General features: G+C 54.2%; 1 protein-coding gene across 6 annotated transcripts in view; it reads right to left on the bottom strand.

Annotated features, from left to right (window-relative positions):
• SEPTIN9 (septin 9) overlaps positions 1-23,474 on the bottom strand; it is a 196,577-nt gene that overhangs the window by 125,916 nt on the left and 47,187 nt on the right. For 3 of the 6 annotated variants that reach the window (XM_082442691.1, XM_082442692.1, XM_082442689.1), the window contains exon 2: positions 22,825-22,881. The exons of 1 other annotated variant lie outside the window; for it this stretch is intronic. In XM_082442691.1, coding sequence (XP_082298817.1) covers positions 22,825-22,881 — 57 coding nt within the window. Of the gene's footprint in view, positions 1-13,569; positions 14,440-17,560; positions 17,699-22,824; positions 22,882-23,474 lie in introns of those variants that run through there. 2 more of the 6 variants (XM_082442696.1, XM_082442694.1) reach the window with 2 other exon arrangements.

Raw genomic sequence — 23,474 nt, 5'->3', positions numbered from 1 at the left:
TAACCCTGACCAAGACAATATCAAAACAAACTAACAGAAAATACCACACAAATATCCCTCATGAATCTATAGACACACAAAAAAAATCCTTAACAAAAAACTAGGCAAATCAAATCCAGCAATATATAAAAAGGAAGCTCAATAGATAAATTGAGTTTCCTGGACTTATTTCCTGGTGTAATATTCAAAAGTCAATCATTGTGGGACTTCCCTGGCGGTCCAGGGGTTAAGACCCTGTGCTTCCACTGCAGGGGGCACGGGTTCGATCACTGCTTGGGGAACTAGGATCCCTCATGCTGTGCGGCGCGGCCAAAAAAAAAAAAAAGTCAATCGTAATTCATCTTATTAATAGAATAAAGAAAAAAGTGATCATTTCAACAGATACAGAAAAAGTATTTACAAAAGTCAACACCCATTCTTATTAAAAACTCTGGAAAATTAGGGATAGAAGGGAATCTCCTCAGTTTGACAAAAGGCATATATGGAAAACCTATATTTAACATGATACTTTCTGGCACAAGGCAAGGATGTCCATGTACCACTTCTATTCAACATTGTACTGGCAGTTCTAGCTAGTGAAATAAGGCATGAAAAATAAAGGCATCAAGATCAGAAAGAAAGAAGTAAAACTGCCTATTTTCAGACAACATGGTTGTTTACTTAGTAAATCATAAAACATCTACAAAACAAGTGCTAGACTAATAAATGAATTGGACAAGGTCATGGGATATAAGATTTATACACAAAAATCCACTGTATTTTTATATAATTTTTATATACTAGCAGCAAACAATTGAAAATGAAATTTAAAATATATGTTCAATTTACAATAGCACCAAAAACAGTTAGAAATAAATTTAACTATTGACATGAAGATCTTTTCATTGAAAACTACAGAACAACATAATTCTGTAGAGATTAGAGAAATACAAAAAAAAAAACTTAAAAAATGGAGACATACCATGTTTATAAGACTAGAAGACTCAATGTTATTAAAATGCCAATTCTCCCTAAATTGACCTATAGATTCAATGTAATCTCAATCAAAATTCACATAGCATTTCTGTAGAAGTTGATACTCTACTTCTAAAATTTATAAGGAAATTCAAAGGACCAAGAATACCCAAAGCAATGTTTTGGATATATTAGGAGATCTTATTTCAAAGCTTATTATAAAGCCACATTAATCAAGTTAGTGTGGTACTGGCAAAAGAATAGACAAAATACTAATAAAACACAAGAGTCCTGAAATAGAACCACATATACAAAATTAATTGATTTTCAACAACGGTGCCAAGGCAATTTAATGGGGTAAGAATGTCTTTTCAATAAATGGTTCTAGAACGACTGGATGTCCATACAGATAAAACAACAACAAAATGGACCTACATCATACCATACAGAAAAATTAATTCAAGGTGGTTCCTAAACCCAACATAAAAGCTCTAACTGTAAAACTTCTAGAAGAAATCATTGAAAATATCTTCGCCACTTGGGGGTAAGCGAAGCTTTCTTACAAAGAACACAAAAAGTGGTAACCACAGAGACAGAACTTCGTTAAATTAAACTTAGTCAAAATTAAAATTACAAACTTTTGCTCACCAAAAGCTATATCATTAAGAAAAGAGTAGGCAAGCCACAGACTGGGAAAAAATATTTGCAATTCATGTATCTAACAAAAGACCAGTATCCAGAAAGAATAAGAACAAGTCAAACAACCCAATTTTAAAATGGGCAACAGGGTTTCCCTGGTGGTGCAGTGGTTAAGAATCCACCTGCCAATGCAGGGGACACGGGTTCAAGCCCTGGTCCGGGAAGATCCCACATGCCGCGGAGCAACTAAGCCCGTGCGCCACAACTACTGAAGCCCGCGTGCCTAGAGCCCGTGCTCCGCAACAAGAGAAGCCACCGCAATGAGAAGCCCACGCACCACAACGAAGAGTAGCCCCCGCTCACTGCAACTAGAGAAAGCCCGCATGCAGCAACGAAGACCCAACTCAGCCATAAATTAATTAATTAGTTAATTTTAAAAAAAGGAATAAGATTGTCAGAGCTGCAAGGGATTTTAAAAAAATAAAATAAAATAAAATGGGCAACAGATTTGAAAAGACATTTCACAAAGGAAAATATACAAAAAGCCAATAAGAACATGAAAATGTGTTCAACAGCATGAGTCATCAGACAAATGCAAATTGAAGCCAGAATGAGATGGCCACACACCCACCAGAGTGACTACATTATGAAAGAGACAGCACCGAACGTTGGTGGGGAGGCAGAGCAACCAGAACGCTCAGACGTTGCTGGTGGGAGTGTAAAATGATACAGTCACTTGGAGAAAAGAGCTAGCAGTTTCTGACAAATCTAAACAGATACCTATCCTCTGGCTCAACAATTCTACTCCTTGGTATCTACACAAGAGAAATGGAAGCATATGTCCACAAAACCTTGTACAAGAATCTTTATTCATGAGACCCCCAAAATGGAAACAGCCAGGGGCCCATGAACAGAAGGGCTAAAAAAAAAAACCCAGAGAAAGTTCATGCAATGAACACTATACAGCAATCATGGAACAACTACTGTTGCCTGTGGCAACAATGGGTACATCTGAAAAACATATACATAATCAAACTGGCAAAATTCGTTTATAGTAGAAAAAAAATCAGAAATTTGGTTGCTCCCGGGGCAGTGGAGGCAGACACCGACCGGGAAAGGGCATGCGGGGGTGATGGTGATGTGCTACACTCTGATAGGAGCCGGGATACAGAGAGCGGTACCCTTAAGATCTGTGCGTTTCAGGGTTACATACATCTTACCTCAAAGAAAGAAAAGGAACCATAAACAAATACTGGCCTCTGGTTAGGGAGAGGCGAGCTTAAGTGTTTACGGGGTAATGTGGACTGATGCCAGCAACTGATTTTGAAACGCATCCGAAACAACCACACGGAGTGTTGGTGGCTAGAGGGAGGGGCGTGTGAGGAAGCAGACAGCAGAATGTGCACCGCAGAATCAAGGTGGTGGGCGTGGGAGTGTTCACACCGTGATCTTTCCTGTGTGTTTGAAAGTTTTCATAGTAAAAAGTTGGGAAATTTTAAAAGAGACTGAGATATATCAACCAGAAACAGAGAAGAAAGAAGAGGTGGCCGGAGACCCCCTCCCCGAAGCCCTGAGCTCTCAAACCTCCCTGGCTTGGCCCAGTTTAGGACCACCCCGGGCGAGGTCTGCAGTGCTCCAGCCCCGGTGCCAGGGGAGGTGCCGTCCTCACCTATTTCCCGTGCTCCCCACCTGCCACTTCCGTCGCTGGAGCAGACGCAGTGAGTGGAAATAACACCTGGGCAGCCTCTTCCCACAAATTCAACGAAAATGAAAACCCAGCAGGCGCTGGGCTCTTGAGGGCCTGCACCGCCACCTCCTGGAAGAAAGGCTTCCTGCACCTGAATTCCTGCCCCTTTTGGGGTTCGGCTTCACCGCGGTCCCCTCGCTCCCTTCCAAGGCTCAGCCAGGCCCCAGCTGCAGTAAATCTGCGGGTGAGATGCATGGAAGATGCACGTCTCCAGAACCCGGGCCCCTCCGTCCACACCTCCTCAGAGGGATGCGTGCTCCCCTTCCACTCCCAGCTGCTCTCTACAAGCTGGGGGGTGGCGAGGGCTACGGGGCATTCCTGGAGATATGCCCCCCCCCAAACACACGTCACAGAGGCACAGCCCAAGACCACCCTCTCCAGGTGGTGAACAAGCCCCCAGCCCGCAATCACCTCCAGCCCCTTCCCTCTCCCTCGGACACGGCGACATCAGGATTAGGACACTCTAAAGACCCTTGAACTTGGAAAAACATGGAAAACAGTCATTCTAAAGCTATAGTTCTTTAGTTATTATCAGGTAACAATATACCGACATCTCCCAGGGTGGGCATGGCTGAGGGCCCTACATCCTGGGATGAAATACGCCGCCTGGAGAAGAAACCTGGGCCCCGGGGGAGGGACAAGCCGGCCAGAGCTGAGCTGGGCGGATGGTGGGGGACAAAGTCCAGACTGAGGGCTGCCCACTGTGGACATCAGGGGCAACAGGGCCAGAGAAGGACACGGGCCTGAGCAGAGCCACGGAAAGGGAGACCTCGGGCCGTGCACTGAGCCCCTGTGCTGACAGTCACACCTGTACTGCCCCCACCAGATGCCCCGCAGGTGGTTGAGCATCTTGCTCTCTGAGTAGCAAGCAGGTCTCTTGGGGCTTTGACCAAAACGTCCCCTCTGTGGGGTGGGGTGCCCTGTCAGAGAAGCTCCTGAATCTCCTTTGTCCCCAAGTCCCACCCAGCCTTCTCCAGGTGAGCAGAAACAGTGCCAGGAAAGGCCAGAGGGAGAATCCGGGACAGGTTGCCCAAGAGCCAACTTCAAGGTGCCCTGGAAACAGGGGCTGGAGGAGAGCATCTCAGGCCACTCCAGCGGGAGGGGAGGGTCGGTCCCCTGACCCATGAGCCACGTCACAGTCACACCTCCCCAGAACCACCTCTTCTCTGACACCCGAGCCCTGGAGGCTGCAGCCAGCAGAGCAGGCCAGGTGCCCGGGCTCCCAGGGCAGCTCCTTCCTGCTGCACCAGCTCTGGATGCGGGGCAGGGCCAGGCTCTGTGCGGAGGGGCCGCAGGCTCGAGGGAGCGGCCGGAGCGGGAGAGGAAGGTACTTGGCACACACGGGCACTCAAAGAGCGCGTGCGTCCCGGACTTCCCTGCACCTGCCTCCCTGGGTGGCCAGGGACACGGAGGGGACACAGTGGACCCCTGGGAGCAGCGGAGAGTCTGAAGGCGAAGAGGCAGGAGGTAGGGAGAGCAGCCGGGAGGGCCAGTCTGGGCCAGAGGAGAGGGTTGGCCCCAGAGGGGAGAGAAGGGATGCAGAGGCCAGCGAGTGGAGGAGGCACAAAGGGAGCCCCAGTGGGACCTGGGGCTGGGACAGAGCGGGCGGGGAGGAGCCGCAGCCCAAGGTCACACAGGCTCAGCCCCCAGCCCTGCCTGCCTGGCCACCTCGCTCCTTCTGCCCCAGGAACCGGGCACCAGGCCAGAATCCCCGGGGCTCGGCTACCGCTCCGTTATGGGAAGAGGCTCTGACTCACCCCAGCTCTGAGGGCCAGTGGGATGCCCTGGAAAACATTCCGTACTTCCATGCCTCCCCCAGAGTCAGGGGCCCAGAGCTGGGGAGAAACCTGAGGCTCAGAGGGGCCGGTGGGATGGGACGGGGTCCTCAGACACACTGGCCACCACCCCACGTGGGGGCATGAGCAGGCGTGTGTGATATCCCTGCCAGAGAGTCAGGACCCAGGAGATACAAAGCGAGGAGGCCCAGAGTCATGCTTCCCCTGAGGCCGTCCGCTCCTCGGGTCACCTTCCCAGGACTCAGGCCACCCCACCCTCGGCCAAGCATGCACCAAACCACAGCCTCTGCGCTCAGAGGCTGCAAGCACTCCCTCCTAAAGATAGCAGCCCATGGGGCAGGACTGGGCAGGACTGGGCAGGACTGGGCAGGGCTGGGCAAGGCTGGCCAACACGTCAGGGTGTCCAGCGGCCTCTTCAACCACCAGGGTCCACCCAGCAATCAGAGGTCCTCCCTCTCCAACTGCATAGAGTGACGGTGATGGCCACCCCTCCAGGCCCCCCTGCTTCTCCTCCCTGCCTGCTACAGGCGAGTCTCAGCAGCCACGGGGCACTCAGGTCCTGCCACTTTCTCCACCCATCACACCGAGGAAAGAAACGAACCCTCACCAGGGCCTCTGAGGCCTGGCATGACCTGGCCCCGCCCATCTTGCTGGTCTCAGACTTGCCCCTCTTCTCCAACGATGCAGTCCAGCCACTTGCACCTCCGTGATGTTCTAACCTCAGGGCCTTTGCACTTGCTGTTCCCTTTGCCTGAATGTCCTTCCTCTGGATCTTGACCTGTCAGGTCCTTCTGGCCACGTAAGTTTCAGCTCAATGTCACCCCCTCAAGGAAGGTGTCCATTAATACACACCCACACACACACACACCTACTAACAATCACATCACATCACCTGTTCTTTGCTTCTTCATCTAAAGTCATCAACTGATGTGTTTATTGGTTAGCTGTCTGACCTCTAGTTCAGACTGCCAGCCCCAAAGGAGCAGGGACTGGCTCCTCCTCACTGTAGGTCAAGAACCTAGGACATGGCTGCACGTAGTATGACCTCAATAAATATTTGCCAAATAATTGGGACAACAGGTGTCTAGTGGTCCTGCGAACAGCCACCCGGAGACATCATGACCTGAGGTGAACTCAAAGCGGAGGACAGAGATATAGGTCACTGATTGTTCACACTTGCTGGTGGGAGGGAGAATCGGGACCATGCAGAGGAACGGGCTCTGGGCGTGTGGGCTCCTGCCACGGAGAGCTGGGCGGCTCTTCACACCCACCTGCTCCAGCAGACAGGCCCAGCCCAAAAGCATTTTCAACTTTTCATAGAAAAGTTTCAGAGCTGGTGCCTCTTTGCTAATTTCCAAGGGGTGTGTTGTTTCGTTTATTCAGCTTTGCTCAAGTCAGAGTTTCCTCATTTGCTAAAAAGAAAAAAAAAAAAAAGGGACTTCCCTGGTGGCGCAGTAGTTAAGAATCCCCCTGCCAATGCAGGGCACACGGGTTCGATCCCTGGTCCAGGAAGATCCCACACGCCGTGGAGCAACTAAGCCTGCACGCCACAACTACTGAGCCCACGCACAGCAACTACTGAAGCCCGCGCACCTAGAGCCCGTGCTCCTCAACAAGAGAAGCCACCGCAATGAGAAGCCCGCGCACCGCAACAAAGAGTAGCCCGCACTCGCTGCAACGAAGACCCAACGCAGCCAAAAATAAATAAATACATACATACGTACATACCTTAAAAAGAAAAAAGAAAGAAAAGAAAAAAAAAAGAGGGAGGGAAGATCAGAAGATCTAAGGCAGGTCCCAAGCCCGCAGGCAGAGAGGGGTCTCCAGGAGCTGAAATCTGCGTTGCTATCTGTCCTGAGTTCATACGAGGCCTGGGGCCCAAAACAGTCTCCAAACATGGGCCTCTGGTTAAGAGGAAATTTCCCCAGTTTCTCCGTTGGGTCCCACTCCCACCCCGCGCCCAGCCCAAGGGGAGCAGAATTGACATGAGGGCAGTGAAGGCTGGACGGTGGTCCAGGGGACTTTGGGCAAGGCAGTTTAGGTGGTAGCTTCCGGACAGAGGTTTGTGCCCGGATGGGAAGGGAGACAATGGGGATGACCAGCTCCAAGCAGGAGGCAAACAGAGTCTGGGATCGCAGAAGCAAAGAGGGAGAATGGGGCTGGAGGAGGCTTCCTGAGATGGAGCATGGGGACAGACCAACAGACACTGACACACAGACAGCCAGTCTCACACGCAGGTCAGGCAGTGAAACCACTGAGAATAGGAGGCCCACCTGAGAGTGGATGCCAGGAGACCCCAGGCTGGCCTCCTCGTCAGTCCAGAAGGACACAGGCCTGGGCTGCCCCGGGCAGAGCACATGTCCAGCCATGCCCAGGGCCGGAGCTGAGGCTCCCTGGCCAACCTGAGGGGATGGTCAAGGCCAGCCCAACCCAGGATTTCCCCACTTCCTGCCACCCCACCCAGTGAAGCCAGCCTGGGTGTGAAAAAAAAAAAAAAAATCAAGAGCCCAGGACGAGAACTTGGAGCCTAATCTCACACCATGTACAAAAGTTAACTCAAAATGGATCAAAGGCCTAAATGCAAGAGCTAAAACTGTAAAAGTCTTAGAAAGAAACATAGGGGAAAAGCTTTGTGACGTTGGGTGTGATACTAAAAGCACAGGCACTAAAAGAAAAAATAGATAAATTGAGCTTCATCAAAGTGCAAAACTTTTGTGCATCAAAGGAGACTCTCAACAGAATGAAAAGGAAACACACAGAATAGGAGAAAATACTTAGAAATCATATGTCTGATGAGGAATTAATATCCAGAATATGTTTTAAAAACTTCTACAAGTCAATCACACACACACGCAAAAACCCAATTTAAAAATTGACAAAGGACTTGAATAGACGTTTCTCCAAAGAAGACATATAGATGCCAACAGGCACATGGGAAATACTCAACATCACTAATCATTAGGGAAACGCAAATCAAAACTGCAATGAGATACCACCTCACACTTATTAGAACGGCTGTTATATATATATTAAAAAAAATAACAGAAAATAACATGTGTTGAGAACGATGTGGAGAAATTAGAACCCATGGCCACTGCTGGTGGGAATGTAAAATGGTATAGTTGCAGTGACAAGCAGTACGGTGGTTCCCCCCAAAATTAAACATAGAACTACCATATGGTCCAGCAATTCTGCTTCTGGGTATATACCCAAAATATTTGAAAGCAAGAATTCAAGCAAATACCTATACATACATGTTTAGGGCAGCAATTTTCATAATAGCCAAAAGGTGGAAACAACCAAAATGTCTACCCATAGATCAATGGATAAACAAAATGTGGTCTATCATATAATGGAATATTATTCTGCCTTAAACAGGAGGAGACTCTGACACAACATGGAGGAACCATGAAGTCATTAAGTGAAATAAGCCAGTCACAAAAAAGACAAATTTGCATGATTCCGCATATATGAGGAAACTGGAATAGTCAAATTCATAGAGACAGAGAGCAGAAGGGTGTTTGCCAGGGTCGGGTCAGAGGCGGGAAAGAGGAGGTAGTGTTTAATGGAGTTTCACTTTGGGAAGATGAAAAAGTTCCGGAGATGGATGGATGGTTGCACAACTATGTGAACGCACTTAATGCCACTGAACTGTACACCTAAAAATTATAGAAAAGGTACATTTTATATCATATGATATCGCTTATATGTGGAATCTAAAAAAGTAGGGCAAATGAACTTATTTACAAAACAGAAATAGAGTCACAGATGTAGAAAACAAACTTATGGTTACCAGGGGGCAAACGGGGGAAAGGATAAATTAGGAGATTGGGATTGACATATACACACTACTATACATAAAATAGATAACTAATAAGGACCTACTGTATAGCACAGGGAACTCTACTCAGTACTCTGTAATGGACTATATGGGAAAAGAATCTAAAAAAGAGTGGATATGTGTATATGTATAACCAAATCACTTTGCTGTACACCTGAAACTAATACAACATTGTAAATCAACTATACTCCAATAAAATTTTTTTTAAAAAAGGTACATTTTATGTTGTGTACATTTTACCACAATTTTTAAAAAAAGAGTCCAGAGCCCCAGGCACCCCAGGTCCTTGTAGGACAGAACGGCTGCACTGACCACTCACGAGCGGCTCAGGACTGTCCCAATCTCACACTATGATGTTACTGAAGGCGGTTCTTTAATGCATAACAATGTGATTGTCATGCCATTCCTTAGTAGGACTTTACATAGAAATAAATCCTCTAATCAGGAAAAGTTTTGGACAGACCAATTTGGAGCTCAAAGAAAAAAAATTACAAGGCACCAGGCGAAGGTGCCCTTATCGGGCAGGCTGACCCAGGTACCAAAGCCCTCCATCCTAGGTCCACTCTGTCCCCAGGGCCTGCCCCAGGCCTCACCCCCACCAGCGGGGAACACAAGGCAACTCCAGCAAGAAGGTGCCTGGAAGGGGGATGGGCAGGCTCCTGCAGTTCTCATGGGGCTGAGCTTCCCACAGCTCACCAGGGGTAGGGGACCCAATGGCAAAGGCTAGCGGCCAGAGTGGGGGACGGCAAGTGATCTTGGGACATGGAATCATCCTGTGCATCCAGGATGCATGGGGACTGGAGTGGGTTGAATGGTGCCCCCCCCCCCCCACAAATTCATGTTCACCTGGAATCTGTGGATGTGGACCTATTTGGAAAAAGGGTCTTGCAGATGTCATTAGGATAAGGTTCTAGAATTTTGGTCGTCCTGGATTATCCGAGTGGGCCCTAAATCCAGGAACAAGTGTCCTTATAAGAGAGAAGCAGAGGGAGATTTGAGACACAGAAGGCTGTGTGACAACAGAGGCAGAGACTGGAGAGAGGCCTCCACCAGCCAAGGATGCCAAGGAGTGCCGGCTGCCGCCAGAAGCCAGGAGAGAGGCCTGGAAAGCATGCTCCCTCAGGGCCTCCTGAAGGAACCAAGCCTCGGACACCTTGAATTTGGACTTCTGGCCTCCAGAGCTGGGAGAGGACCAACTGCTGCCGTTGTAAGCTCCCCAAGCGGTGGTACTTGGTTACAGCAGCCCCGGGAAACCAAGGCCCTCGTCAGTCAGAGGTGGAAGAGGAAGAGGGCCAGGAGGGCCTCGGGCCAAGCTTCTCATCTTAGAGACGAGGAGAGTGAAGCTCTGGCAAAGAGGGTCCAGGAAGCTGATGACCGCAGCGTCCGTCCAGGCCAAGAGTATGACATGCCCGGGGACCCAGAGACAAGACGGTAGAGCAGAGTGAGGACAGAGGCACGCCTCCCACGGTGGGGCCTGTCCAGCTCCCTGCCCGCCCCATGACCGTGACACAGGACCCCCCCCCCCCCCGAGGAGAGTGCCAGCTCTCTCCTCCCGGGTGCAGCACCAACCTTCCCGACCGAGCGGAGAAACGTCCACATTCTCTGCAGACAACTCACCGCGTGGCCCTTCCCACCCTCCCCGAGGCCCAGCTGAGCTAAGTCACGGCCCCCCAGTGGAAAGTTCCCTTCCTGGAGAGTCTCCCCGCTGAAACACAAGCACTTGGAACAAGATAAAACTGCTTGATTTGTAAAAGCCACAAAGCCAGTCCAGAACAAGGAAAAAAGGCCGACCCTTGGCTGGAAGGAGCGGCCTGTGTCTCAGCGGCCAGTCACTGCTCCGTGACTCATCCCCGCCCTGCTGACGAGCCCTCCGGCATCTTCCCAGGGCAAGGCCGCAGCCTCGAGAGGGCTGGAGGCTGCCTGACTGCAGAAGAGGACCCAGGGCCCACGTCCCAAACCAGGTGGGAGCCAGGTGCTCGCGAGAGACGGAGGAGGGAGATCTGAGGTCTCCTGAGGCCGCCCTCACCTGCCCCAAGCCCCCTCCTCACCAGCCCCTCCTGGACAGCTGCTGGGCAGCGGCCAAGAGTCAGCCAGACACGCCTTGAATGCCAGCCCAGTGGCTGTGACAGCCACTTCTGGAAACTGGCGGGTGGGGCGTCTGGCCAGACAGGCCCCCGTCCACACACGCTCGGCATCCTGGCCCCCAGCCCCACCTCCGCCCGGTGCGGACTGAGGCAGCCACAACTGTCTTACGGTGTCACAAAGGGGCAGTGCCCTTGAGAAGCAGGCCCGCAGCCGGCGGGGGTCCCCAGAACAGGCTCAGAAGCCCACTGGCTGTGGGGACGCGGCCTCGGGGCTGTGCTGATCTAACTCCCTCCCTTTACAGGTTGGAAACTGAGCCCAGGGCTGCAGAGCGAGACTTGCTCGAGGTCCCAGCTGGGATGGGGTGGAATTCGCTTCCCCAGGGACTGCTTCAGCTCTGAGTTACAAGTAAAGACCAAGGTCAAGGTCTAACCAGGTTTGAGAAACATGGGGAGACAGCTTGGGGACATCTCTCTTCTGGAACCAGTTTCTAACCGAGCTTTGAAAAAAGTAAGTATTTTTTAATGAAAGTGCATCCAAATGAGGATTTCACAGAAAGCACCCATTTTTCCTCAGGCACATCCTGGGAGAAGGTCCCTACTTCACCCCTCGTTGTGCTGTCCACGGCGGAGGGCGTGGTGCTCAACACTGTTATAAAGGCACAAAGCGGACTGTTCGTTCAGCTCATGAAAAGCTCCTCAAGTTTGCTTAGCCCAGGAGGTTCCAAGACGCTGCCACCGCTTCTGATTCCCCAAGGACCCCCTCCCAGCCTCTGTGCCCTGGCTCTCTGGTCCCCTGGTGGTCACCCAGCTGGGCCTTGGCTTGGTCATCTGTTAAATGAGGGCTGGACTGGAGGCCCCTGGCAACCAGGCCAATGGAGTAACCATCCTCCCTGGTCCCACAGCCTGCAGCCCTTGCCAGCCAGAGAGCAGGGCGCCCTGGCTCGCGCCCCGTGCACCCCAGCTGGCCCGCGTCACTGAGCTCAAACACATGTGAGATGCGGTTCCACCAGCCGTGCCTTCCGCCGGTCTCCGTGGCTGCCCCACCTCCTGTGGTCAGTCGCGGTGCCCACTTGTGTGCCCTGCAGCACAGATGTGCACGCGCACACACGCACCCCGCCAGCTGCTCCCCTGCCCGTGGCTGCCCCATCAGCCCTGACATCACATTGGGATCTGATCTGCCCTGGAGCAGCAGGCAAGGGGCTATCTTCAGAGGAGCCACTGACATGCGCCTTCCTTCCCTCTGGCCTCTTGGGGAGCCCCCCCTGCAACGCACACAGCGGCAAACAACAGACCAAGCCAGTGGCACTCGGGGAGCGACATTCTTATCCTCACTTTGACCCAGGGGTCATCTTGGAGCACCTGAAGCCCAGAGGCTGATGCCCCAGGACGTCTCAGGCCTGCACAGTGTACCCCAGCACCTGGCTTGAGGCGTGTGCCGTAAGCAGCAGGCCCCGTAATGAATGGGAATTATTCGTGATGATGTCAGATGCTGACACAGGACGCCAAGCCCGAGAAAGAGGGGCTTCTAACCGGGGTGACTTAGGAAGGGCGGCCTCTTTTCTCTCCACTGCTTGGTTCTTGCTCCGATGGGTCTGAGCCCGCTCCAAAGTGACCCACTTGGCCTGGATCCCACACAGGGTGCAGGGACCGATCCAGAGACCTGGAAGGTCCCTCCAGCCCAAGGACCAGCCATCTGCCCTCACTCCTTGCCCCAACGTGACATTCTGATGTTCTGATCAGTGATTCTGGCCCAGAATCTGAGCGGAGCCCACAGCTCCGATCTTTCTGTCCTAAATCATCCCATCCAACCGTGGCTGATCATCGCTACCCCCTCTCTGTCCACGGTGCCCAGGTGAGTACAGGACCCGAATGACACCAGCACCTCCAAGTGGGAGTCACCTTGGTCAACTCCCCCAAGCTTCCGGCAGAATAGAATAAGCTCTCTCCGCTGTACGTGTGCATACGCGCACGCGCGCACACACACACACGCATTTGCACATCTTGTCTGGGCACCGGGAGTTCCCGGCCCTGTAATCAACTCCCGGGAAGGCACCGAAATGCTATTTCAGGGAGGAGACCAAGGCGGCCTTGAAGACGGACTTTGGCTGGCAGCAAACAAACAAACCACACAGTGGACAAACAAACCACAGTCGGCATCCCGGTGCCACCACCCCGGACCCCAGCGCCAGAAGCAGGACCCCCACCCTTACCCAGACTTCGGCGCCCACAGTCTCAGCATTCAGGGCCGTCTTAAGATGCAAAAGTGGCACATTGGGAAATGAAAGAGAAATAGTGAGGGGACGGAGAGCCAAGTTTAAATAAAAGCCCAATTTAGCAAAGCTTCACTTTTGGAACATTACGTCCCAGGACCTCAGAACAGTCAAGAGGAAAAGAAATATGTCCACGAAAATGAGTCAAAGTGACCCTCGGGTGCTTATTTCCCGAAGCATAAAGAAAGCTGTGAGTTAAGGGGAAGGGGCAGCCGGGGGAGGAGGGCCGCTTGCCTACCTGTGATCCGGTCTCTCTCCATCACTACGGATATATTTAGCAGCAGGCGGGAGTCCCGGCGTCCCCCTTTCCAGAGGCGTCCTCCCCTTTCTCACCCCGTCGCCCTCCCTCTTTCTGCCTCCTCTCCTCCTCCTCCAAAAACACTCTTTGTCTGGTCTAATTTCTTCAATCTGTTGCAATCACGAATGCATCCAAATTACCACATTTCCATGTGCTGATCATATGTTTGTGCTCCAAACTGAAGTAGCATTGTCTCTTGGAATCGGGAGGGGAAAGGCAGCGAAGGAGAGAAATAAAAGAAGAGGCGGGAGCAAGGGCCGGACGTGGGCCTTGAAAGGCTCCTGCGGTCCCCAGGGTCCTCCGGGCCGAGGACCGGCCGGCGGGGCTTTGTGCGGTGGCTCCAGAGGTGCGGCGTGCGGCGGCTTCCGGTGCCTTCTCTCCACCCCCTCCAGCCCCTCCGCCCGGGCTCGTCTCGCTGCTCCTTTTTAATATCCACTTGGAGAAGCTTAACTTAGCCTCTTGGAAACCAGCTCACAGAATCAAATTCCTGGAGACTTCCAGAGTCTTTCATTTCCCCCGGCCCGCGATGCTGCGATTTCCTTTGGTTGGAGCGTTTGAAAATCCTGGTTCCTGCCTGACCGCCTTCCCTACCCTCCACCTCTGCCGGCCCTTCACTCCCACCCTGACCCGGCCGGAAGGAGGGGCAGTCGCGCCCCAGGCAGGGGCCGAGGGAAGGTTCAGGAACACCTGCCTGGGATGAGCCCGGAGAAGTCACCCCTGCAGACGCCCGGGTGTCCCGTCTGCCTGCGGAGACAGAGGCAGCTGGCCGTCCCACCCCGGCTGAGAGGGGAGCGCGGGATGGAGACTTCCTGGAAGAGTCCTACCACTCACTCATGAGTCAGTGCGTCTCCAGCTGTCCCCTGGGAGGGAGCGCAGCTTCTCACCACCGATTTCCCCAGACTCAGCGCCTCTCTGGGAGGAGACACGGGGCCTGGCCGGGCTGGGGGCCCAGCACTGCTCCCTGCTATTCACCTGGGGTCCCGGGACTGCTCAGCTGGCAACTCGGGGGTGGAGGGGGACAGCACGTGGTCAGAGCGAGGGCCGGGGGGCACCCCCTCTGCCCTTTAAGCTTCGTTCACCGCAAGGGTTCAGACTGGCAGCCCTCTGCCCAAGACACAGAAGCAGGTTTTGTATGCCTAACTGACCCTGTCTAAAGAAAATGTGTATTCGTGCCCATGTTGAAAACGAGCAATTTCACCGAGAACTCCAGATTTTCCTCTTCTCTCGGAAAAGGGAGGGCATATAGCCACAGGGAATGAGTCTTCCTGCCTGGCCCAAGGGGCTGCCTTGAAGAGTGCTACCCTCTTCAGATGAAACCGCGTTTTCTGGATTGCTGTGGTCCCCACGGCCCCGTCACTCATTTTCATTATCTGCCAGCCCCTCCTCCAGGTGACCTCTGAGTTTACAGTCCTGCCCTACAGGGCCACATGAGCCACATGTCAACACAAGAGAGCCATGCACACTTCTCTGCTGGATGTCACAAAGTCCCCGTCCCCTCCTGCCCAGGGCAGGACCCCAAATGCAGTCTCCTAGTTAGCAAGGGCATCTTCTTGGGGGTTGGGGGGTGACACCTTCTGCGAGACACCAAATAGCAACACCCCACCCCCAGCAGAGTCCGGAGGACAGCTCCAAAGGTGGCCGCCTGCACAGTGAAGGAAGGTGGGCACTGTGGTAGGCTGAACAATGGCCCCAAAGATCTCACACCCTAATCCCTGTATCCTGTAAACGGGACCTTATTTGGATAAAAAGTCGTTGCAGGTGTGATTAAGTGAAGGATCTTGAGACGGGAGATTATCCTGAATCAGGGGGTTGGGAGGGTCCTAAATGCCATCACGTGTACTCACATAGAGGGGGGCAGAGGGAGATCTGACACAGAGAGAGACAGAGAGAGAAGGGGATGTACAGACAGAGCGGAGAGAGATGTGAAGAGGCTGGCCTTGAAGAGTGGAGTGATGCGGCCACAAGCCCAGGAAGCCTGGCAGCCCGCAGAAGCTGGAGCAGGCAGGGAACAGCTTCTCCCCTAGAGCTCCCCAGGAGCCCGGCCCTGCCGAGACTTGGATTTCAGACTTCCGGCCTCCAGAACTGTGAGAGAATAAATTTCTGTTGATTTAAGCCCCCAAGTTTGTGGTAATTTGTTACATCAGCCACAGAACACTCAAACAGACATCACAGACAGACTTAAGAGCCAGGGCTCCCTGTACGATGTTTTCTGGTGATTATATTTCATTCTAACACATTACATTAAGCCAACCACCAACAATTAAGTTAGAACAATGGGAATCTTGGAGGTTTTTTGATTTGTTTAATCTCTTTTCTGATTTTGAAAAAAATATTCCTTATTGTTTTTCTCTGATTATAAACGTACTATATGTTCATTGTATTAGATTTAGAAACTACAGAAGACGTATGAAAAAAGAAACCCCTTTAATGCCACAGGGCACTCTTCGACACCAATTCCCGCTGCGGTGAGCAGGCCCAGGAAGGCCCCACGAGGCGGCAGACCGGGCCAGCGGGGGGGACGGCTGGACCAGGACGAGGAGCCCAGCCGTGGCCCCAGCCACCCTGACCACCTGCTTCAGGTGCCGGCTGCGCACGCCGTGGATTTTGTCGCTGCGGCTGGTGCAGCTGCTGAGCACAGCTTGACCCTCGGTTTTTCCCTGGCATAGTCTGGCTCAGTGTCCATTCCCCAGCCATGCCTAAAACTCCAAGCATTCTGGCCCAAGCGGGGGATAATTTGAAACCGAAAACCTGGCAGCACCGATTGGCTCCGACGGGGCCGTGTTAGTCATGAGCCGAGAAGAGGCCAGGCGCAGAGGTGGGGTGAGGCCAGGCAGTGGGAGAAGGGGGCGGCCGACCCCCGCTGCTCACTGAGTCCTGGCCTCAGCACCGGCCACTCTGGGGGGCAACTGGCCAGGTCAGGGCTCCCCACATGGCTTCTCCTTCTAGCAGAACACGACAGGGCTCTGTGGTTATGAAAAACTTTGTCCTGGTCTTTGATTTCACCAAGCATATTAGCATAGTAAACCAGTGAGCAGCCCCAGTGAGGGGGCTGGCTTTTGAACTCAGCACATCCCCAAATTGACCAATGCCTTATGCCCTGGGGAGGCAGGACCCGCCCCCGGGGCCACAGTTCTGGGGAACTCTGCTTGTGCCAGCCAGCAAGCCCCAGCTCCCAGCCACCGGAGCCTGCCCACGTCCTGGGATGGGGACCGTTGCCCAGCAGCCCCTTCCAGACAGTTCTAAAGGCAGTATCTCTACCCTTGACCCCCACAGACCTGTACCTGTGATCTGCATATTCCCAGCCACGTTCTTTCTGACGTCACCATCACCAGCGAGGGGCCCAGTGCAGGGTAAGGAGGAAGAGGGAGGCCTGCTTTATCTTTAAAGACACTGCTATGCCCCCTTCCACGAAGTGTGTATGCACGCCCCAGCACCTGGCTGGGAGGGGACACAAAAGAGGCAATCCTAGTGACCCCTGAACTCCCATCACAAGCCAGGAGGCCTGGGCTGGCCCAGCCATGCGGAAAGGGGACAAGCGCTCCAGGTGAATCTGACACAGGCAGCAGAGGCCTCAGGAAGGGGTTGACAAGAGGGGCACAGCCTTGTTCCTGGGATACATTCTGGGGAGGGGCCTGTGAGGAGGCGGGGGGAAGAGGGATTCAGCTGAAAACAGTTTCTGAGGCTTTGGGCTCAGATTCTCCGCCACCTCTCCCCCTCCCCCTCCCCTCATTCAGGTACTTGCAAATCCTCCATAATTAGCTCCAAGCTATAGGGAATGCCAACCGCTCACTTTTAAAAAAAAGACTTTTCCGTTCATTTCCTGCTCATCCCCAGATTCAACCACAGAGTTTGCTTCCCTGAGTTAAAAATAAAGAAGCTCCATCCCCCAGACCCCCTCCCACTGACCCTCCTGCAGTCACTGCTACTGTACCTGCCAGCAAAGCGGGCAGCCGGCCGAGACCCTCCAGGGCCGGCCCCAGTCTGGCCGCCAGCAGCCTTCCAGAGCAAGACGAATTCCGGGCCCGGGGCCTGCTGCATTCCTCTCCGGAATCTTCTCTCCACTTTTTATTGCGCCTCAAGTTTCGGCTGTTCCTAAATAAATACGATCCAGCTACTCTCTGCCCTGGGGACTGCTGCAGGGTTTACTGGTGCAAACAGCCCGGGCCGGCCTGTTGCTTTGGGAGTTCTTCCAGGTCAGTGTGGAAGGAAATCTAGACAATGGAGAGAGGCAGCCCAGACAGGGCCAAATTCCACCGCTAACGGCCCTCACGCTCAGCCATCAATCCTTGGCTGCAGCCCTGCCGGAGCTGGGAGCTGGCGCTTTATTCCTAAAGGCCCCCAGCTGCCTGTACAGAGCAAGGAGGATCCAGGGGCGTGGAGACCAGGGTCCTTGATAGAGTCTGCCCCAAGGCCCCTGTGTTTAAACTCTCCAGAATACACGAAAACTCCCCGAAGAGCTGGTGTCTTTCACTTCCCACTGGGATCCCAACATTCTGTCTGCTCAGTGGCACCCAATAAAGGCTCTCTGGATGAACAATGAACCTGAAGTTCCAGTGTGTAGACTAATCCAGACCAGTCCTGCCCAACAGAACTTTCTGCATTGATGTAAATGCCGTGTATCTGCCGCGTTCAATATGGCAGCCATGTGAGGCTGCTGAGAGCCTACAGTGGGGCCAGTGCTACGGAGAAACTGAGTTTTTAAATGTGTGTTAAATAAATAACTTAAATGTAAATAGCCACTGTGCCTACTGGCTGCCCTGTTGGACCCGTCTGCCTCTCCTCCTCGTCCTCCCTGGAGACATGGAGTTCTCCATAAATTCCTTCCCCAGAAGGCAAACAAAGAGAAAATCTACTTCTCAACCAAGGCAAAAGAAGACTGATATTTTTATTTTAAACTTGTTTTTTGGCCAATCCCCCCCAGCTGCTCCTATCAAGTTCAATTCGACAATATTTACTGGCTGCCTGCCATGTGCCATAAGAGCACCCAGCCCTACGGGGTGGGGAGGATAGAGGAATCCCCGCCACCCACCTGCTAACGGGATTGACAGGCTGGGTCAAATTACCCTGGAAAGAGAATGGCTTCCAGAGCTGTGACCCCTCCGGGCAGGGAGGGGAGAGCAGGGGTGAGAGGCTAGACAGGGGAGGGAAGCCTCATGCTGGGTTTACCGCTTATCCTATGAGGAGAAGGGAAGCAAGGGTTCTTTTAGTCAGAGGACCACAACCAGGGCTGTTTTAAAGAATCCCGTGGGTGAAGCCTATCACCCAGGGCCAGGCACACCGGCGGGACTGAGTAAAGCCCCCCAAACACCCACTGGACACGGAGGAGGAGCCTCTGGTGGGGAGAAAGGGTGGCGGTGAGGGGAGACACAGAGGCCTGACCGAGACACGGCCAAGATCACAGGTGGCCCGTCCAAGGGCCATCTGGGGGGATGGTGAGTCGACAAGACCTTGGCCACCTGTTGACCCGGGGGCGCTGGGGTGGGGCAGAGGTCAAGGATGATACTGAGACTTGTCACTTGAGTGCCTGGGTGGATGGCGAGGCTGAAACATGAGAGAAGTGGAGGGGGGGGGGTGTCGGGGGGTGGGGAGGAGTAACAGCTGGGGATGCCTGCGGGGGCCCAGGTGTCAGGTGCACAGCGGCCAAAACTCTGGCAGCCTCTTCCTCTTCCTCTTCCTTCTGGCGGACCAGCTCCTCCACAAAGGACACTCCCTTCCCTCCCTCAGTGACAGAGCGAGCGGCTCTTCTGTGCTGCCCTGGAGAAAGGGTGGGCAACGAGCTGGAGGGGCCCTACCCCTCCTTCAGCGCCTATTGTCCACGGGGATGACAATAGGGACAGCTGAGTGACAGGACACTGGGGTGGGGCCCTAGCCGGGCCTGGAGCAGGGCCCCTCCCTAAGGAAGGGGTGTGTGAGCCGGGACCGAAGGCGGGGGTGGGGAAGGGGGACACGGGGACACCCGCCAGGGCCTCACGTTGGGCACCCCCCGTAAGGGTAGGGACACAGCCCAGACAGCAGCGTACCAGGGAGCTCCTTGCGTGGGTGGGGTGTCGATCACAGAGGGAAGGGGCCCTAGCTTCCTGCGGCTACTGTAACAAATCACCACAAACAGAGGGGCTTAAAATAACAAGAAATCTATTTTCTCACAGTTCTAGAGGCAGAAGTCCAAAATCAAGGTGTCAGCAGGGCCGTGGTCCCTCCAGAGGCTCTGGGGAAAATCCCTCCTTGCCTCTCTGGCTTCTGGTGGCCCCAGGCATCCCGTGGCATGTGGCTGCAAAACTCCAGTCTCTGCCTCTGTCCTCACGTGGCCTCCTCAGTGTCTCTCTTCTTATAAAGACCCCAGTCATTGGATTTAGGGCCACCCTAACCCAGTATGACCTCATCTCCAGGCCTTTAACTAACCTGTAAAAGCCCTATGTCCAAATAAAGTCACTTTCTGAGGTTCTGAGCAAATATGAATTGGTGGCAGGGGTGCGGTTCGGCACTGTTGAACCCATCACTCAAGGGATGAGGGTGGCACTGGAGCTCAGGCCACCACCCCCAGAGGTACTTGAAGGACGTAAAGCGGGACCCAGCCACACACCAGATGTCAGGGCAGAAGGAGAAGGCCCCAGGGATCCCAGCCAGGGGACAGACGGGCTGGGCTGGGCAGGGCAGCAAGGAGGTGAGGAAGCAGATGCAGGGGAAATGCCATGGGTGCCGTGGGAACCAGGGCAAAGGTCGGCCAGCAGCGCCCAGGGTGGCTGCTCATAGCACAGAAAGGGGGTGAGGGTGAGAGAGCAAAGAGGAAGGCCACTTGGGAGGGCCCAGGGCAAGCGTCCCAGAGCCCAGGCAATCTGCCCAGGGGAACACACACAGGCCCGGGACCCATGACAGTGGGTCCAGCAGTGTCTGTAAGACAGGAAAGCTTCCATAGGCCTCCAGCAACAGGCCGAGGGGGCGAAAACTCTGCCCCCCTACACAGAGGAACCCCCGCCTGCCCGCGGTCAGAGCAAATGAACTAAGCTACACGGAGCTGCGTGGATACATCTCAGTCGTCCCGTCTCGTGAAAAAGCAAAGGGCAGCAGCTGACTCCCCTCGGACACGTGATGCGATGCTGCCAGGGTCAGGAGCAGACGGCGTGTCGTCTGCAGACACACAGCACGCGGCACAGACACACCCGGCAGCGAGCAGTTCTAAATTCAGATGGCTGCTCACCTCGGCCGGAACAGGGTCACCCAAGCTCTTGGGCTGCACCTGTAACACCTTATTTCTTAAGCGGGATGGTGGGTGTACAGGTATCTTATTATATTCTTCACATTTTTTTATATGTCTAACAATTCTATTTTTGGGGGAAAAAAAAAAAAAAGGCCAGTAAGTGAGTGAGCTGGTCAAAGGGTGACCGTGCGTGTAGTCTGAGCTGACAGACTGTGGCTCATGGCAGAAACGGCCATCTCTGGCCCAGTCCCAAACCCAGCCTCGTGAAAACCTGAAATAAAGGAGGAAACACCACGACGAGGGCCCTTGGCCTTCTGGGGAGGAGATGGGGTGCGGGGTCCAGACACAGGAGCTCAGGCAGAGGACGGGACAGAGGTCAGGCTGGGAGGAGGGGAGGGGGATGGCGGCTCCGAATGGGGGCATTCTGTGAGGTCAGAGGGACTTGGGGTCCAGGAAAGAAGCCTGCCTGGACCAAGGTCTTGGCCGCAGGGAGGCAGGGGTTGGAAAAGGGAGGCAGGAAGATGAGGAGGGGTGTCTGGGCCGGAGCCCGCAGAGGCCCCCAGAGAGTGGGTTTCGTGTGTCAGCAGGCGGTCCCATGCGAAACCCAGATCACGGCTTTGCGCTTGGGCAAATTATGCCTTAGTCTTCCAAGCAGAGCCGTGGTCATGGCTGCCAAGTGCTGATGGCACAGAACTGGCCTCTCCGAGCACAGGGAAGTAATGGCCAGAGGGAGGCTGCGTTCTTGCAGCCCCGGGCGCCCGGCCTCCTGAGACCTCATTCCTGGAGCGCAGGCGTCTCCCCCAGCCCATCACGCCGAGGGGCCCGGGGACGCAGCCCAGCGGCTGAAAGGGAGGGACACGGAGAGGCAGACAGCGGCAGAGGCCAGGGGCTCCAAGAAAGGCTTCCAGGAACAGAGCAGCAGCCGGGAAGCCCAGTGGTCAGCAGCCCAACGTGTCTGCAGGGGGCGGAGCTCTCGCTTAACCACGGACGTGAATCACTCACCACCCCAAGGCCTCCAGCCGGCGTCACCCTTCCCTTCCCACACCCGGCCCGTCCTGTACCGCAAGGGCCTCCTACACACTCATGTGGACGTCCAGCCTCCACATCACATGTCACCTCACGTGCCCCCCACCCCGCCACTCCCAGCAAAGAGCCGCCATCGGCCACCACACGGGCCTGAGGGTGCCCAGCCCACTGGCGGGGGTTGCCTCTGGAGGACAGACTTGGAGAGAGGTCGGGCTGGGCCCCAGGGGCATTCGGGTTCAGAATTCTGGGGTCCCAGAGAGCCAGCATGGGCTCAGATTGTCTAATTTCATAACCACTAGCCACAAGTAGATATTAAGTGGGAATTAATAAAAAATAAATTAGTTAAACGATTCTATGCAAATGAATGAATAAATAACACAGACAATGTATACTTCAGGAGCTCAGTAGTCACGTGTGGACAGTGGCTAACGTACGGGACGATGCAGACAGGGAACACTTCCACTGACACAGAAAGTTCTACTGGACAGGGTTGGTCTAGAAGGTGGGGCGTGGGCTCCAGGTGGGCACATCCCCTCCTGTAGAACAGCTGCTACGTCGCCGTTATGTCCCTCTGCCGGTCCAGCCTGGGGTCTGACACCCAGCAGGTCCTCAACACACTTCTCCCACCTCCTAGGGGAGGCGAGTCCCTTCACCTCTGGGCCCCAATGTCCTCTGACAAGAGACCACGGATCAGGCACAGCCCCTGGGCCTGGCCGCTGGACGTGACAACAAAGACACAAGGCAGGCTCCCATGCTGGCCACGCCGGGGGTCTGGGAGGCTGGAGCCTGCCGGTGGGGAGAAGCCGCACAGACCCCGCCCCCGAAGCACCAAGGTTGAGAGGCGGAGCTCCACACCCCCTCCACCCCCTGCCCACCCAGGCCAGGCCGCGGTTGGGAGAGTCTCTTCGGAGCATGTGAGCAGTAACTCCTGCCCCAGACAAACCAAGGGGGCCAAGGCTGACCTAGCCACTTACCCGGGCCAGTCGGGTCGCCAAGCTTCCGGAGACGGCCGCTGGAGGTCCGCGCGACTCCTAAAGACAGGGGCAGAGGGCAAAGGTCACCCAAGGCCACTGGGGGAAGGTTAACACTGGGTGTATTCTCACCTCCGCTCCTGCCAGGGGCTCCAGAACCAGAAACCCGTCCCCTGTGGGGGCAGAGGCCCCAGTCCTCCCAGGTAACGCCTGGCCCCGGCAGCCACCTGCAGCTAACAGCTGCCGCCGTCCGGATGCGCGCCAGGCACTGCGTCAAAGCCTTTATACACGTTCTCCCACCTAACCCTCAGTACTCCATTTTGCAGATAAGACAGCCAAGTCTCAGTGGGGTTGAGTCACTTGTCTGAAGCCACACAGCTATGAGGAGTTGAGCCCAGGATAAAGACAAGTCCCTCAAACTCCAAAACCTGGGCTTGGCTCCTGCGTGCTGGGCTGCCGGGACTGTCTGCGCGATGGAGAGGTGCCGGCACAGGTCAGGCACGGGCCAGCCCCGGTATAACCTGCATCTACCTTGTTGGGAATTGGGGTTTCCCTGTCCCAGGGTCTGTAACATGGAGGAAGCCGGGCTGGATTGGGGAGCATGGAGGACAAGCTGTTCTCTCCCCCGCCCCCCAGGATGGAGTAAGAACAGA

Source organism: Balaenoptera physalus (genome assembly GCF_965194825.1).
Source record: "Balaenoptera physalus genome assembly, chromosome: 20".
In the NCBI taxonomy this organism is placed as follows: domain Eukaryota; kingdom Metazoa; phylum Chordata; class Mammalia; order Artiodactyla; family Balaenopteridae; genus Balaenoptera; species Balaenoptera physalus.
Note: the sequence above shows the minus strand (reverse complement) of the source record. Positions and strands in the feature narration are given on the sequence as shown.